This window comes from Aptenodytes forsteri, unplaced genomic scaffold (assembly GCF_000699145.1).
Source record: "Aptenodytes forsteri isolate BGI_AS27 unplaced genomic scaffold, ASM69914v1 Scaffold53, whole genome shotgun sequence".
NCBI classification, from domain to species: Eukaryota; Metazoa; Chordata; class Aves; order Sphenisciformes; family Spheniscidae; genus Aptenodytes; species Aptenodytes forsteri.
The window spans coordinates 4,184,151-4,201,345 of record NW_008795909.1 but is presented as its reverse complement, the minus strand read 5'-3'; the positions used below and the strand labels follow the sequence as shown (position 1 = coordinate 4,201,345).

At 40.5% G+C, this 17,195-nt stretch overlaps 1 protein-coding gene across 1 annotated transcript in view; it reads left to right on the top strand.

Annotated features, from left to right (window-relative positions):
• The first annotated feature begins 417 nt into the window (after nt 1–417).
• Nucleotides 418–17,195, top strand: part of FAM19A1 (family with sequence similarity 19 member A1, C-C motif chemokine like) — a 234,592-nt gene continuing 217,814 nt past the window's right edge. Inside the window, exon 1 of the mRNA XM_009284378.1 lies at nt 418–535. Within this exon, the coding sequence (XP_009282653.1) occupies nt 418–535 (118 nt within the window). The remainder of the gene's footprint in view (nt 536–17,195) is intronic.

The following is a 17,195-nucleotide window of genomic DNA, read 5'->3' as shown; positions in this document are numbered from 1 at the left end:
TTTTTTTTTTTTTTTTTTTTTTTGAGGCTGGCTGTGTGATTTTTTTTTTTTTAACTCTTGTAAATTCAGCTATGGACCAGCATAGGAGTATTTTCCAGCCTTCTATTTACATTGGTTTTGGTATTTTTAGTCCTCAGATCATTACAGTTTCATTTTTACCATTGAATTATTAAAGTTATCCAGGCTCCTGTGTTGACATCTTGTTACCTCAACTGTCCTTTTTGGACATGACCTTTGTTGTACAACAATTGCATCCTGCAGGGGGTAATAATAACCCGGAGACAAAAGACATTTAGCAAAAGGCGTGTATTAAAAAAAAAAAAAAAAAAATTAAAAATACTGTTGTAATGGAAGCTGACTATTCTGTGTGCTGTAAGGCAATGGATAATAATGTCTGTCTAATATTTTATTTAGAGAATGGCAGTGGTCTCTGCAATGTCCTGGGTCCTGTATTTGTGGATAAGTGCCTGTGCAATGCTGCTCTGTCAGGGGTCCCTCCATCACACTTTCCAGCAGCATCACCTGCACAGACCAGGTAGGACTGAGATCAGCTGTGGGATGCCATAAGATTGCAGGCTTTCTGCCCGTGCTTATGTCTGTCTTGATAAATGATTGAATAATCATAAAATCCATTTTGTCATTTAACTTTTATGAGTTGCTTGCCTTCATATTGCACAGCATCTTTTTTGGGTCGGTCTAACGTGTCGTGCTTTGCCAATCTGATGTTGGAATATTCATCCTTTAACGTCGTCTTCTAACAACTTCCCAACACAGGAATCCCATTTTGGATAACCATTTAGTTGCTCTGTCTCTTTCTCTGTCCGTATTTCTATCTCCCCTTCTCCCCATTTCGTGCAGTTCTGAAGTGGGTGTATAACTCCGAAAGATATTGTGACAGCACAACTTTGGATAACTCTGCAGTATCTGACCCAAACTGGACATAGGTTTGTTACTTAAAATACTGGCACCAAATCTCACTCATAGTCACTAGTGTTTACTGGAGGTCGGGTGTTTGCCTTAGAGAGTTATTCTAAGGTTCTCAAGTTTACCTCTGAAAATTGATGGGGTTGCAGAAGTGCAGCCCAGAGGAGAATTTGGGACTGTCTTTCGATGGAGTTAAAAGCCTGTAAAGTCAGAATAAATCCCACAGGTTAGCGGTGGAGAATGCAGCTCACTTTGACTGTTGTGCTCCACAGAGACTGCACATTAGTATTTTACTGTGTTTTTATTAATAGAAATGGATCATGTAACTTTTTCAACGGTTAATTGCGCTTTGAAGAATATGTGCCAGCTTAAAAATTGAGGAGTTGGCATATTCTAGCACAGTATTATCATCTGTTGCTTCACAAATTTGGATCCAAAAAAAGGTGGGAGAGGTTTTAAGAGCTTTGGAAATGAAAGATGGAAAATGTTAACTCAGTGATGAATCATTTAATAATGTGGCAACTAATACTCTAATGTTTTTTTTTAATCTAATGGCATACCTTCAAAGATGGATGGTATTGAACCACAGGTCTTTAGCAACCTTAATGACTCAAAGTTTTTCCAAGTACTTTCCTTGTCCAAAAGTCACAGGTATTGGCACTGTCTTGCTTTCTTGTGATAAAATACGCATAGTATGAAGGAATAGACCTAAATCTTTGATAGACCAGCTCTCGGTAGCTGTGTTACAGCATCAGGTTAACTAATGGTGTTATGTTTACTAGCTGGCACTGGAAGTTTGAGAGTATTTGAAATTTGAGTGGTGAGGTTCTTATTTGGGACTTGCAGAGAAATGAACAAAATATTTATTACATGCAATTGTAGTCTTTAGCAACCTTAATGACTCAAAGTTTTTCCAAGTACTTTCCTTGTCCAAAAGTCACAGGTATTGGCACTGTCTTGCTTTCTTGTGATAAAATACGCATAGTATGAAGGAATAGACCTAAATCTTTGATAGACCAGCTCTCGGTAGCTGTGTTACAGCATCAGGTTAACTAATGGTGTTACGTTTACTAGCTGGCACTGGAAGTTTGAGAGTATTTGAAATTTGAGTGGTGAGGTTCTTATTTGGGACTTGCAGAGAAATGAACAAAATATTTATTACAATGCAATTGTAAGTAATGCTGCCGGTTATTTGAGTCTGTCCCCCAGCGAAGGAAATGGGGAAAACCAGCCCAGCTAAACAGAAAGGTAAAAGGAAAATGTAATCTTGTTTTGTAAAATCAGTTGAAACAAGTGACATTATGAGAAAAAATGAGCTGGGCAGATTCAGAGCTCTGCAACATTTGCCTAAGCTTGAAAAATCGCCTTTTGATGAAGCAAGAACAGCAAGACGCGGAATGCATACCAAGTGTTGGGGAAATGTGAAAAATGACAAAATCTTTCACTCAGAGATGTGATACAGATAGAGTGAAGGTTTTACAGCTGCCTCATCACCTACTTAGAAACAGCCAAGCTTTCCCTCCTGCGAGCCTTTCTCAGGCAGCTTCTCTGCACCCTACATGAATAAGATTGATGGTGTTCTGATCCCAGGCAGCCAATTTCAGTCTCTCAAGAAATAATCCACTACATTGACAGATGAGTGGAATTTGACATGATGTTCACCTCTGATTCAGATTGTGCTGCACCTGGGAAGTACCAGCTAGTGAGCATCCTTTAGGGAAACTGTTAGATTTTGGACAATTTCTGCTGTCACAACAGAAAATCAAGACAGTGGGTTTTATAAGGCCATGAATTTGCGGTCTGCCAACTGAATGTGAAAGGTTGTGTATAAAAGGGATGGAAATATGTTAACTAGCAAACTGAGTGATTTTAATGTATTCAACTGCAGTCCCTGAGCACACCCTATTTTTCATATTTATAATATTGGGAATGCGTCATTTACTTTTAGTTAGTCACTGTGTAAGTAAGATTAAAATGTTCAGCCAAATAAAAGTGAATAAAAAAAATGATGCAGATGAGCCAGTGCATAATTTCAGTAATTTAATATTTCATGTATGAAATTTCAACTTATTGAATCATGGCAAATATAGCTGTAATCAATAGCAAGCTCAGCATACCTTTTCTTTCAGTTTGTGATCTTCCATAGATAATAAGATGCTCTAAAATAAGAGAATTTGAGCTGTTCAGCTCTATCGTGGGGCTACTTTGGTACAAGATAATTAAAAAGGCAGGTTCCACCCTGTTTTGTGCTTCTCATACTTGATGAATAGAAGAGTCTCACTGAGCACAGGAAGGTGCAGGTAAAAGATAAAATCCTCATGGAGTGTATTTAGCATAATAAACTTGAACTGAACTCAGTGGATTAGCACAGTGAATATACCCCTCTGTACTACTGCGGTTAATCCAGTTTTGAAACCCTGGAAATCAAGGGCAATATATGAAAAGGTTAATTTAGCATCAGATTCCTAAGCTTGTTCATTTTTTTTCTGAAACTTTTTCTTAAGCAAGTGTCTGAATGGGTTGAAATAGATTTCTACACACCATGCAATCACAAAAGTTTAAAGCTTCCTTTCAGTGTTGTATAATTTTTCAGTTTTATAATTCAGTACTTCTTCATTCAGTTAGATGACTTAGCAGAAGGTACGAACCTGAAAACAAATGTGATAAACTGCTTTACGTGACAGTATTTGTAATTGACTGTAGCTTTATTTTCTGTGAAATGTTGGCAGGCAGGCACAGATAGTAAGGGCATAGTGAATATTACTTGAATATAAGATGGATGATGCTGTATTATCTGTACCTGTTCATGAATTCTTTCTTGCCTCATTAACACAATAAAAAGTTTGAATGCTGCTGTTAAGTACAGTTAGGTATTGGTGGCTGTTCCTTTTGACTCTGATAGGTGAGGTGGGCAGGGTAGGTTTTCAGGCTTTTCTTTGCTGGGATCTGGAGGAGACCTTTGGAGTAAGCTAGCTGAACACCATTGCAGTGTAATTCCCCTTGGGTAATACGCATGGCTTTCTGCAGGTTTGTTATGACTATATTTCATTTTCATGAAAATTATGTTAGGCAGAGGACGTGTGAAAGCATTCACAGGAAATAACTTTATGTGGAAACAAATCTCAATTTTTTTCAAGCATGTAACTTCTGTGTGATTTAATAAGAAGCAGCAGTAATGAGAAGAATTCCACATTGGCCGTTTTAGGCTCCGAGATACACACAGTTGTAGAGCTGTTGAATTGGCCTGAGGATTAGAGCGGACAGGTTGTGATTTGCGGAGTTAGCTGAGTGCCTGTGAGAGTCCGTTGGTCATCTGATTGACAGGGTTGGCCCCGCCCAGAGGTAGGAAGTAGATGCTGGCGTTTGGCAAGACAGCAAGATACTAACAAAGCAAAGGGTTCAAGTTTAAAAGATGAAAAATAACCACTCCCCCCTCAGTCATGCAATTCTTAGTGAATTTTCTGGCTTTGTTCCATAAATGAGGGACGTTTTGCTCCTGGTGAGGACCATCAGCTAGTACTGAGTCGCAGTGGACAGCACTGACCACGTGTTGCTTAAAAATACAGGGAAGTACATTGGATTCACCTGTAAGTTCATGCAAAATAATTAGGTGCACATTAAGGATGCTGAGTTAGTCTTGCATACAGTGTAAAGATGTGAGGCAGACACAAGCAGAAACATGTACCTACTGTAGCAATGCTGGCATTTGCAAATATGTTAATTAAAAATAGGCCTGTTCAGAGGAAGAAATCATGGACTGAATCAAGGCTGGAATCGTATGTCTACTAAACATGAAGTGCCTTTTATTGTGACAGTAGTTAATGATGTGCCCATTAAAAATCATCTCAAGAAGTGATTCTCTATACTTCATGTTACGAGGAGGAAGATCAGTCTCAAAGCAAACACAAACTAACAAGCAATATCAACCTAAGGATGCTCTGAGCATGTGTCTCAGTAGCCAGCATTTTACAGAGACTTGAGTCTGTGGCTGTGAGCAGAAAATTTCTTAGTTCTGATCTTGGCCTTCCCACTGTTTTTTATAGCCTTGGGGGAAACCACATATTTTCACATTTCAAAAGGTCTGCTATTTTCATATGCCCCATCTATGTGGCTATTCAGTTCAAAACAGACTGAGAAGAATCTTGGTCTGAATCTAATTCCTCAGGAAAGTGTAAATAAAATACGTGTCTCTAGTTTGCAGAGCAACTGAGATCTGGAAGATGAATTCAACAGGATTTTTGCTCTTGGTATTGATAGAAGCAAGTGTAGGACTAGGTAGTTAATATATAAATGTCTACAGTTTCTGTGATTAGCAAGAATTGTATTCCATTAATCATACTGTGTGAATGCCGACGGTTGCCTTCTGTACACAATATCCAAATTGCCATGCAACAACTTAGCCAATATCCAGTAGATCACGTCATGGACGTGAAAGCTGACAACTGGTGTTTCTTGCTGTGTTAAAATGAACAAATTTATAAGCTCCGAGGCCTGATTCAGATCTCATTTACACCAATAAATGCACGGGAGGCATCATACATATCCCGGTTTGTTTATGATCAGAAAAACCTGCTCGCAACAAGCTATTCCAGTCACTCACTGGAAATCACCTCTCTTGTGATACCTTTCTGTTATATACTTCTGGCCTTCACAGTCTGTTCTTGAAAATGTGAAACTACCAGCTGCTAAGTAAAGAAATCCAGGTTGGAGGAACTTACTCTGTTCCTGGTCACATACAAAATATATTTGGGTGTATGTGGACAAATGTATTTGTATGTATTTTGTGTAGGCAGAGAACTGATGTAATGAAATAAACACTTAAGGACAAGTGCAGCATGATAGCGATCAACTGCCTAGTGTGCTAGTGTGATGCACTTGTTTACAGCAGCAGACTTTATCAGAAGTATTGCACCCGGTGATTTTTATTTTTACTTTTCCTGAAAAATCGAATCTCCAAGAGAGAAACAACATGGATATAGGGTGTGTTTCCAGCCGGGGAGTTAGCTATGTTTGTTTTTTTTTCCTGGGGGTCTGTAAGCTGTTACTTTAGTGGGCTCTTGTCTCTCAGGTAAAGGGGAAAGTGTAGGTAGGCATTGCCGAGGAGCAACCAGCAGTCAATGGAGGGTCAAAGGCAAGAGGACACCACCTTCACCAGAGAAAGGTGCATAGCCGCGAGGCTCACAGCTCGATTGCAGGTGGAGGAAAGCTGTCACCAGTCATGCTGCTGAACGTGATGCCTTGTTACTTCTGATCCAGGGAGGTGAAGCAACCTGGGGGTGCAGGTGTTGCAGCTCAATGGACTGTGAACAGCAGTACGGCCAAGGTGCGTGGTGGGGCACTAAGCAGACTGCTGTGCCCGGCACACCTCTGCAGGAGCTGCTGGAAGCGTGGCTGTGTTCCCTGCAGTCGCCCCTGCCACACACCTTGTGCCAAAGAGCAATGGCAAGGCGCTAACAGTGAGAGAAAGGAAATGCCTCTTGCATGTGTGCTTTGTACCGGCATTGCTCTGTGCTCTGGTTTGGTCTCCCCTGCGCTCTCCTTCCTCCCGGCTGTGCTCCTATCCCCAGCCCATGCCACTTCAGCTCTCCTCCAGGCCCCTCTGCAGGCAGCCACACAGGCAGGAGCAAAGCAAGTCCTTCGTTGTGTGGCAGAAGCTGCTCTGGGGAAACAGGGACCACAAAGCGCCTCTTGCTGCGGTGGCCCCGGCAGGCATCTTCCCTTCCCACACCCGGGTGCTGAGCCTCCATCTCCAAGTGCAGCCTTGGGGCCTTGGTGAGTCATGAAGGGACCGTTCAGTGCACTGCACTATTTGTAGCTCGCTGTCATGGTATTAAAGACTGTGAGAATTCATACTGTAGTGGTTAAGTCCCAAGGAAAATTTGGCACCTACAAATATAAACCCCAAAGGCAAACTACATTGCTCTGTGCTGAAGTATTTCTGCTGATAACATCAGAAACCTGCCTTTAATGATTAGCCTACTTTAGTCCAAGGCTCATTTATATTTTAAAAGGCAATATCCAAGTGCATTTCCTCATAAGATAGATGTTTTCTCCCATTAAGTTTCATATTGTTTTATCCTATCCCGCGTTTAATCTCTGTATTTCCTTTTGAATATTTTCTTTTCCACTCTGCTGTGAAATCAACCTTTGCTGTGAGCAAGATTTATTTTCCTGATGGGATTCAGCATTTTTGCTATTTCCAGATGCTCTGTACAGAACAGTTCTCTCTAGCTAACCTTATTTTTTTTGCATGGGAGCGGTGCTGGAGATTTCTTTTCATTGTGCTCTAGGCAGGGACCTAGAGCACAACTGCAGCACAGTTGGACTCTCGATTTATGAGACTCAGTCAATGATGCCCAATGGGGAATTGGGGGTGTAAATTAAGCTGAATGAAGTTACAAAGCCCCATGTATGTATCTGTGACTCATATTTCTACGCTCAATTTAGAAGACTGTTATCTGACACCTCTCTTGCCTACTGTATTCCTTTTGGAACAACAGTTTTCCCCTTTTCCTTCGCAGTGGGTGAAGAAACCAGTCCTGCCCTTCCTGAACAGTCACTTCAGTGACAGCAGGTGCAGGATCACTGTTGCTATCATATGATAAACAATAATTATGTTGTAGTACTCCACTATAATCCTTACTTCTCTTTGAGAGAATAGCTTTGCTTGGGAACTGAATTGGTGGCAGGAATGGAGGACCTTCCTAGTTTTTTTGGATGATGCGAAAGAGATTCCCTGAGAATCACCAAGTGAAGTGGAACACATGGAAAATCTGTTAGCCGAGATGGCTGAATTCCCTTCCACCAGGGTGCTCTCATTGTGGTGCCTTGTCTCTGAGCTACAAGTATTCTGTGAGTAGTCTGATCTACACTAGCAGGTCCCACCGTCACATGTGCTGGACACTTTTTAATGTCGTGCATAATTATTTCTTCTGAGCTGTGAAGTTTCACTTGTATATCATGCACCTTACCCCTCATTAAATGAATAGGCAATCAAAAAGCAGCTTAAATGGTGATCCCTGTCTCTTGGTTATTAGGAGAGCTTCTGGCTCAGATCAAAATATGCATTTAATCCGTCCTCATGCATGATCCAAAGCTCTATTGGATTAATTTTCTTTTCTGTAGATGACAAATCTGAATCAAGAGCCTTCATTGTGAATCTACTAAAAACAATGAGAAAAAAAATCACTTCTGTAGTTAACTTCTGTGCAAGTGGAAGTTATATTGATGGAGGACTTGATCGGAAATCTCCTATGAACATACATGTCAGTTTATTGGAAAGTGGGGAACTTGATACTGTAATTTCTGTGTTGTAAATAATGTCAGCAGCCAAGAGCATCTATAGATCAGCCTGAGTGCAGGCGAGAGCCTCAGGATCTTAACTGCACACACTCTGATAAAACTTTATTACTTCTTTTTATTGTCCTCATTAATGCTCTTCAAAATGCCGTTAAATATTTCTGGCAAGCAAAGCTTCAGTGTAATTTTACTGTTTTGTTAAGGATTTATTAATTATAATCTTTTCTTGCAGAGTCTATTTATATTTGATCATGACATTAATTGGTTGCCAAAACAAACTAGAGTTAATTGTGTTTAATTAAGTGGTTGGGAGCAAGCAAGGGTAGTTTATTTGGAAAATCGGTTTCATTGATTTATATGTTTTTTTTTTTTTTTGAAGAACGTGAATAAATGAAGGGAACCTATTGTTTAGCACCTTTTTCCCTACATGCTGCCCAGGAATCGTCAATAACAGTTGTGACTTTGAACAGATTCAAGGGTGGAAAAGTATCTGTATTGTCTATATTTGTCTATATAAACCTATTAAGAAGTAAATGTTCACATCCTGAATAATTTTGAATTTAAATAAAACCTAAAACCAAGCAGAAATGAGATCAAGTAACACTGAAACTAACAGTAAGGTAGCGTTCAGAACAATGCATTTTGAAAAATGCATTTCGGAGAAAAACTTAGCTTCATTTCAGATTTGGCTAAAGGTGCTTTGGATAAGGAAGGCATGGTAAGATACACTAAAATATGACTAGAGAAATATTTTCTATGATAATAATATTAATACAATATATAGTTATATTGTATTTCTGTGATATAATAATTTCTATGTTTTCTATCATGCGTTTCAAAATCAGCTAATTTTACAGTTCAGAAGCTTTTGAAGACCAGCCTATTTCATGTTTTAAAAAAAAAAAAAGTAGTTTGATATCTTTGTGCGTTCCTTGTTTCTGTCTTGGTATTCCTCATTGGGGGGGGGGGAATTACCTGCATAAGGTTTCTGTTATCCCAGCAGCTACCTAAAACAAGTCATCATCCTGATCAATGAATAAATCCTGCCTGGAAGCATATATTCAGATATGCCAGCAGCTGCCTCTTTCCCAAAAGAAATCAAGATCTCACAGACTTCAAATCCAATACCAATGCAAACACAAGGAAGGTCTTGTGTGTCCTTCTGGCTGGTACCAGCTCTTGTTTTGATTTGCAGCAGCACTGAACTTAAAGGAGATCTACTGTTTCTGGAAGTTGCCTTTTTCCCCAAAATCAATCTTCTCTGCTGTTTTAACAAAAGATACTTTCTTTATCTAAAAATCTTGCTTAAATCCATAAGCTCTCAGGGCTATACTAACACTGTTTGCTGTGAATATCATTAACTCATGAAGTTCCCCTTCTTGCTTAGTTGCATGGGATGCTTTCAAATTTGGGTGGTCAGTCAGCCAGAAGTCACTATTGTGTGTTAAAAAAAAAAAACCTCAAGAGATGAGTTGAAGATAACAAAGGTTTTTGAGTTTGTAATTGGTTTCAGTGTGCCAGGGCAGGATCTGATAGAGAATGATTGTGTCTAAGCCAGCTCCCACATCTGTAGTATAATTATTTCTGAAGTAATACTGTATTTTTGTCAGGCTTTAAAATGCAGCTTTCTTTTTTCCCCAGGTAATTAGAAACTGTCTTTCCATGGCTGAAACCTCAGCACTTTCTCCATAAGTCAGCCGCCTGGGTGGTGTTTATCTTAACCTTGTTTTGAGTTTCTCCAACAAATAGATGACTTTTTTAGTTCTAATTTACTTTCTCTTGGTATTTCTATTATCTCTTTCTAGTTGGCAGGCAAGGAAATCAGATGTGCATCAAATGAAACCATTTGTCATGGATTAGTGCATGCAAATGCCTTGGTGACAACAATAGACAAAAGCCAGCAAGTGTCTGAATGCTAACTTTGGAAGAGAAAATTAACGAGGCCAAAACACCAGTCACAGCAGTCCCTAAGTGAGATTATTCAATGCCTAAGAGCAAGGCGACACTCTTACTGAAATCTTAAGACATCAGGGTAATGCACAATGACACTCCTAAGTGGAGAAGTGCCCATGGGGGCTCCTGGCTTTCCCAGAGCTACTCAATGGCAGGACCTTCCCTCTGCCTATTAAAACCCATCTGCACCCACAGCAGAGGAGAGGGATGGGACGGGACTCACAGGTAGGCAAAACTGGAGAAGACCTTTAGTGGTATTCCAGCGTGCATACCCTCGTTTGTCACAGCGCACTGGGAGTCAGAAAGGCTGCCAGGCAGGAGGCTTAAGTGAATCATGTCGAGGTGGAATATATCTTCCTCAGTGTCTTGGTTGGAAATGTTTTGCATTTCTCTTTTCCCCCGAGGACAGAATTGGTAATTGTTTAATGCTGATCTCCTACTGTTGATAACACACTGACTTGAATGAGTTGACAGCAGTTATTAGATATTTATCTCATGCTTGTGATTGTTACTCCAGTTTCTTTATGAGCCTAGTTGGACTCTCTTGAGTCCTAAAAGATAAGTGTGGGCTCTGCCGAGTTCCCCACTCGAAGAATGGTGTGAGGAAGAGCTGAGACAGTTGTGGGAAGGGAATTTTGAGATGCCCTGACTGGGAGCAGGCTGCGGACAACGAGCATCCTGTGCACATTTGCACATTGTCACCCTTAGGAGAGCGCCAGACACAAAGTCTGTAGTTTAGTGAAAGGACCACAATGTAGCCAGATTACCTGCTGTCTTCTCTAGGTTTTCACTCCATTTCAGTCTTCCCCCCTGCCCGCCGCCCCCCCCCACAGCTTCTTCTATTTCTAAATGTCTCCCTTCCTTTAAATCAGTTTCCTTTATTTTCTTCTAAATCTTTCTTTATGTAAGCTCTTATGGCTCTCACTTTTAGAAAAGGCTCTCTGAACCTCCTCCTTTTAAACTCAACGCACCTTGATATGGTGTTTGAGCAACAAAGTGCCACTTGATTTCATCCCAATTAGAACACCACCCACATTTTAATAAATCGCTTCAAACATTGCTATTTAGAAAGAATCAAAATGGAATTATTTGATCAAAAGATTTGAAATGCTAAAATACATTTCCCACTTTCTGATATTGACGCCATATTTTAAGTGTTTTCTAACAAAAACTGGAGAAAATATAAATTGTAACGTTTTTCACCCATAGGAAAAATTATTTCTGTTGATCAGAATTTTCCAATGGGAAAAACTTCACAGGCACTTTGTGCCTGTCTCTGCAGCAGGCTGTATGCAAGGCAATATGCTACCATAGTGGTTTCTAGTTTTTTTTCTTTCCCCCCCTCTGCCCTTATGCTTTGATTTTGTGTATTTGTACTGGAACCAGACCTTCATCCTTTATACCCCCGAAGTTTCTCCCAGTTTTGATGCTGTAGCGTAGTCAAGACACCTTGTTGAGTGTTACCACAGACATAAGCGTGTTGGTCAGACTGGGTGGTGCAGGCTCTGGAAAGCAAACTCGTGACTGAGCAGGACCAGTTCTGAAAAATGAATAAGTGCTGGTGATAAAAATAGGTGCAAATTAAAGGGAAAGGGATTTCTGCTTTCAGTGTGAATCATTTGATGGTTTCCCCTAGTAAAACAGTTCCTTGACTTTTTAGATTGTATTTGAATTGGCTTTGAGCTGCCTGTTGCTGCACAGTGTTTTATGATGATGTGCCTTCTACGTGCAGTGTTGTATCAAGCGGTTCTTTTGCACCAGTCATACTCCTCTGAGGTTCAGGCTGCGCAAGTCCCCCCTAAACCCTGTTCTCATGTAAATTGAATTATTCGCTTATGTTCTCTTGTTTGTTTGTTTATTTTCTAGTCTATCAAAGGAAAAGGTGTAATCTATAGTGTCTAGAGATGGAAACAAACTACAAAGCAGTATCACATTTATACTGAAGTCCTTCTGATGAGGATTGTATCTCTAGTATGCTGCTCCCTACATCTGAGGGGCTGTGCTCTTTAACAGGTGAGAAGAGATTATCCCTTAGTCCTGACAGAATCTATGAATCAAAAGCTGTTAAGGGAAATTCATACAGAGTTTAAAATGCAAACCTGCTTTTAAATGTAACTATAGCAAAATAATTTCCTCTGTATAATACATGTGCATTTTATGAATTAGTACCTAAAATTTCAGAGGTCCTACTGTAAGCTGTGTCCTGTCTGCTTTTAAAGAAGTGTTTTAATGTCTAGATTTCACATAGGAACCAAGCAAAGATATGAAAAAAATTCAAATATGCCTTTGTCAGGAGGGATTATTTCATATTCTGATAGCACATACAGATCTCAGAACATCAATATTTGCTATAAAGAAAGCATAGTTTTACAGGACACCCAACCAACACCTGCCTTTCTGTTTGGTTCTTTTCTTTCCCTTTATGCCCAACCAAGGGACAGTCGATCCCCCTGTGTAGTGTGTACACAGCATCCAGCGGTGGAATAGATCAGCTGAGGAAACCGAGAGATCTCCATCATGAGCATATTTAGAGCAGCTGAGATGCAAATAAGTGAGGTTTTGTTATTCTGTTCCTCACGTAGCCTCTGTAAGTGAGGCTGGTGGCTGCCAGACACTGTCCTCCCAGCTGGTACCCAGAGCAGGCATCCCATCCCTAGTGCTCTGTCCTTGGCATGGCTTGGCGTGCAAGTACAAGTGTTGCTGTGAGCCAGGTGATGGATCGTGGAGGCTCTTAGCTCCCTCTTTTCATGAAATCAAGTGCTTTACTGTAAGCCAACTTCACGCTGGCTTAAACTTTCATGGTGGTTAAGCTATAATCTATCAGACTGCCCCAGCTGTGAGGGGTAAAGAGCCTTCACGTTCACTTACTGTTACTCAATTGACAAACAAGTTGTACCATTGTAGTGAATTTTTCCCCTGTGTCCATGCTCTCAGCTGAACCACAGGCTCAGCGCATGCAGGAAGGCAGTGCGGCGTTTGCTTCAAATGTGGAACTTCCCACTTAATTTCTTCCTTTAAGAAATGAGAAGGTTAGGCTTGTCTTTGGACAAAAAGGCTTCTGCTTTAAGCGTGTTTCTTACTTGAAGGCTATGCTTCCCACCAGCGTTTTGTGCGATGCTTCCAGTCTTTCACAGGCAGCGTAACACTGATTCTGCATAACTCAAAGAGCATATTTTTTGTAATGTGTCTGACTTGCAAATCTTGTTAACTGCACGCTGTTATCTCAGTACACTTGCAGGCCAGCTACAGCAGCATAAAAACTTGTGGCAAGATAAATCATGTCAATTTTTTTTAATAGGGAAAAATAATTCAGACTTTCATTTTCTACAATTGGAAAAAACTTAATCTCTTGATTGCTTCTGAAGACACAGATTGGTCTGAGGAAAGACCTAAAAGATCAGTCCCAAAAGAGGACTGTGCTCTGGGGGCTCCTAGATGGAAAATCATCTGTGAACGATGTCTTGTTTGGTCCAGCCAAAGGCGGGGGGGGGCTTGGTAGGGCTAGGATGCTGTTAGGGTCCTGCATGTCCTTCCCCACTAATGGCCTTTTTTTGGCTGCTGCTGTTGAGTTTCGAGCCAACTGCAGAAGTTTTGCTTCTCGCTCACCAGAACCTAGAAAACCTCTAAGCTGGGGAAAGGGCTTCTCTGTTATTTACCTTTGTTTTGGCAACACAGAAGCTCAGAGGTTATATAGCTATTTACCAGTATTGTTATGTTTCCTGGCAGGACTTCATGCTGTCATAGAGGCGCAGCAGGAATCCTGTGCCACAGTTCGTATCGGGGCCACCTGGTTGGACTGGGGAGTCCTGGCAAGGGATCCTCTTCCACAGGATCCTTTTCCCCTCACGCAATGAAAAGGCAACTGAGCTTCAGCTGATGTCCACTGCCTGGCTTGCAGAGGGTATCTGGAGGCTCTTGTTAGGCCTTGAGAATGAAACTAGGACTTGATTCCATCTGTATTGCTGAATTAATGTAAAAATTGCTCATTTTAACCTCTTGTGGTTATAAGCTTTTATGTTCTTGAGGAATTGTAGCAAATTTTCTTTTCTATTGTGACAACTGTTTGTTTATTTTTGTAGGCTGAAGGAATACAAGGTAACAGTCTGCATTTTGCAAAGCATTGTTTCTTTTGTTGTGTAAATAATATGTAAATAATGGATTTTTTTTTTTGACAGCTAAAGCAAGATATCAAGTGTTGGTTTGGTGCAGTATTAACACTTTGAAATTAGTTTAGAACAATTTGAAAGTTTTTCTTACTAACCGGAAAAGAAAAAAGAAAACAAAACCTGAAACAATGTGTTGTATTTCTAAACACTGAAAGAAAAGCAAGGAAAAGGCCAGATTAAATTAATAAAAAAAAGTCTAAAGAAGGTACTGCTTCTTTCCTTAAATAGATTTAAATCAGAGTATCTCTAATCAGAAGCTATGTTCTACTGTAGGCGTTAACCCTTCATCTTTCTCCCAAAAGTAGAGCTGTGGTGTTAAGATATTGCTGGTAGGGAGAGTAACTTCCAATACCTCTTGAGTTTTCCCATTTTGAATAAATAATTAGGTAATCAGGACAGCAGAGATGGGACATCACGATTTTTCCTCACTTGCAAGAGGGCAAAAAAAGCCAGTCCATTGCTCGCAGTCTCCATGGCTAATGTAGTGTTTTATTCAAGGTTGAATGGGCTTTGAGACAGGCTCTGCCCCTGCCAAAAAGTGAAGAGATGGAAGAGGCAGTGCTAAACTCACTGCCACTAAAACTGAGCGCACAGCTCTGCTCCGAGCTGGTGGGGGCTCTCGGGTGGTGGTGGCAGACGCTAGTCATTGAGAATTAAATGCATTTGAAAAGGAGGCTTTAACAAAGGACGGGTATTTTAAAAATACCTTGTTGCAAAGTTTAACCTCTGGGAAGGGCATACTTTGGGTGGTTTTGCTTTGCTTTCAAATAGAAGAAAGCTGAACCGCTGCCCGCTAACTCTGTGTGGTGCCGTAGGCATAGATCTCCTGCCGTTCTGCTGCTGTATCTGAACGTAAGGCTTGAACTGTGGCTTCTCTCTCTCTGCTTGCATTTTGGAGGAGGCCGAGGCTGCACCCCAGCCACAGCAGAGCACTACTCGTGGCCTCTGTTCATCCGTTCAGAAAGAAGCAGGAGCCCACAGGGAGGGAAAGCAAAGCTTTGACAAACTGATGTTTGTCTGCGGTGCTGTTGAAGTGCTTTGCTGACTTCTCGGTCATCTCAAGACCTTTACTAATTTAATGAGCCAATTTCATTCATCAAGGTGACAGTTATCCATGTCAGAGACCAACACTCCTTCTCCTGTAATATACATCTGTAGCAGTCATTTTGCTGTCCTTGAAGAAACACAGACTGGAATATCACTTTATTTTGAGAGATGCTTCTAGGTTTTTTTTTACCTGAGGCTTAGTATTGGAAATGTGTTTTCTTTATCTAAGTGCTTTTGTCATTTTAATGTAAACTCAGCTCTGCTTTGCAAAGCACCGCTGTTCTCCTCTTCCGGAGAAAATGTGATGGTCTATCAGCAGTGAAGCTCTCTCTGTGCTCTCTAATATTAATCACTGAATCCAGCAGTTATTTAAACTGTATCTACTTGTGCCTTTTTCGTGACAAGTTCTTGGGAGGGTGGGGGGGCATTGTGGTGGGATTCGTAAATGGCTGTATTGGATTTTGAGTACTTACAGTAAATGAGTTAGGAATTATGTGTCAGAGGAGAACTTTAGTGAAATATATAGACTTGTCAAAAAAAAAAATCTTCTGGTAGAAACACACCAGTTTTAGCAGGATCCAAGTTTTGGTAAAACGGAACGAAAGAGGTTGAGATCTTATCAACAATATGATCAGTGGTGTGGTGGTTTGGGCATTTCCCTGGAAGCCGATTCAGATGAAGGATTTGAATCTCGGTCTTTCACCGGGCTGTCGAGTTTGTCTGAATTTTCTGTTTCCTGGGGAGAAAGTCTGATTCAACCAGTGAGCCGCTCATTCAGCACAGAGGGAGCTGACGGCATGGCCTGGCAGCAGCACAGCATAAAGACCAAGGATCGTGCTTCAGCAGCACAAAGCACAAACCTCTTTCCATTTCTTGTGATTTTTGTAAAAGTACCAGCCTAGTTCTGCGTGATGTTTTTCCGTGTTGTTAGCCAGCTCAGTGGATGATCTGTAGCTGTCAAATCTTGCAAAGCCCCAACTTTCTGCCAGCAGAAATAGAATGGGGTGTAAACCACTTAGGAATGGTTTTGATGGCCCTTCACGTGGAATAGAAAATGTAGATTCATTTCATAGCTGACAAAGAGCTGATTATTTATGTTTCTTAGAAAACAACTAAGAATGTCTAAGAATCTTTTTTTACCATTATGGATGACTTTCCTTGTATTTTCACATCGTTCTTTTTTGAATCATGACAAGCTGAGATTAAACAACAAACAGCCCCTGAGATCTGTCATTTTTTTCCCAATGATTTACGTCGGATGGTACCATAAATTATGGAGGCAGCTACCGGATACTGTGCCTGAACAAGTACTTTATTTGTGATGTAGTTTTGAGAAACCTCCCGTGAGTTGTATCTGCAGAGGATAATGGTGCCATCCCGTAAAAAAGCTGCTTAACATTTCTAGGACACTAAGCCATGAGGCAAAGGTGCTAATTTTTTTATTTATTTTTAACATAAACCCATGAGTATTTATGCTGAATTATATTGCTGTCTGCCTATCTCTCTTCTCATCGCTTTTACCATGTCATTTAAATGTCAAAAGAACAAAAATCCACCTCTTCTAGCTGGAAAAGGATGAAGATTTTCCATCTTGCTCTGGTGCTCTGAATACTTTGACATCTGTAATATAACTATTTCTCAGTAAATAATTCACCCAGTTTTGGACACCCTCTTTTGTCTGAAGCGTCTCCCTCTTCTGTACTGGGAAGTTTTGGAAAGATGCTGTAAGAAAAGGAGGCTTAATTTTGTTCTGCTGCAAAAGCCTCCTTATTTATGGCTGCTATTTTTTTATATATTTCCTTTCAT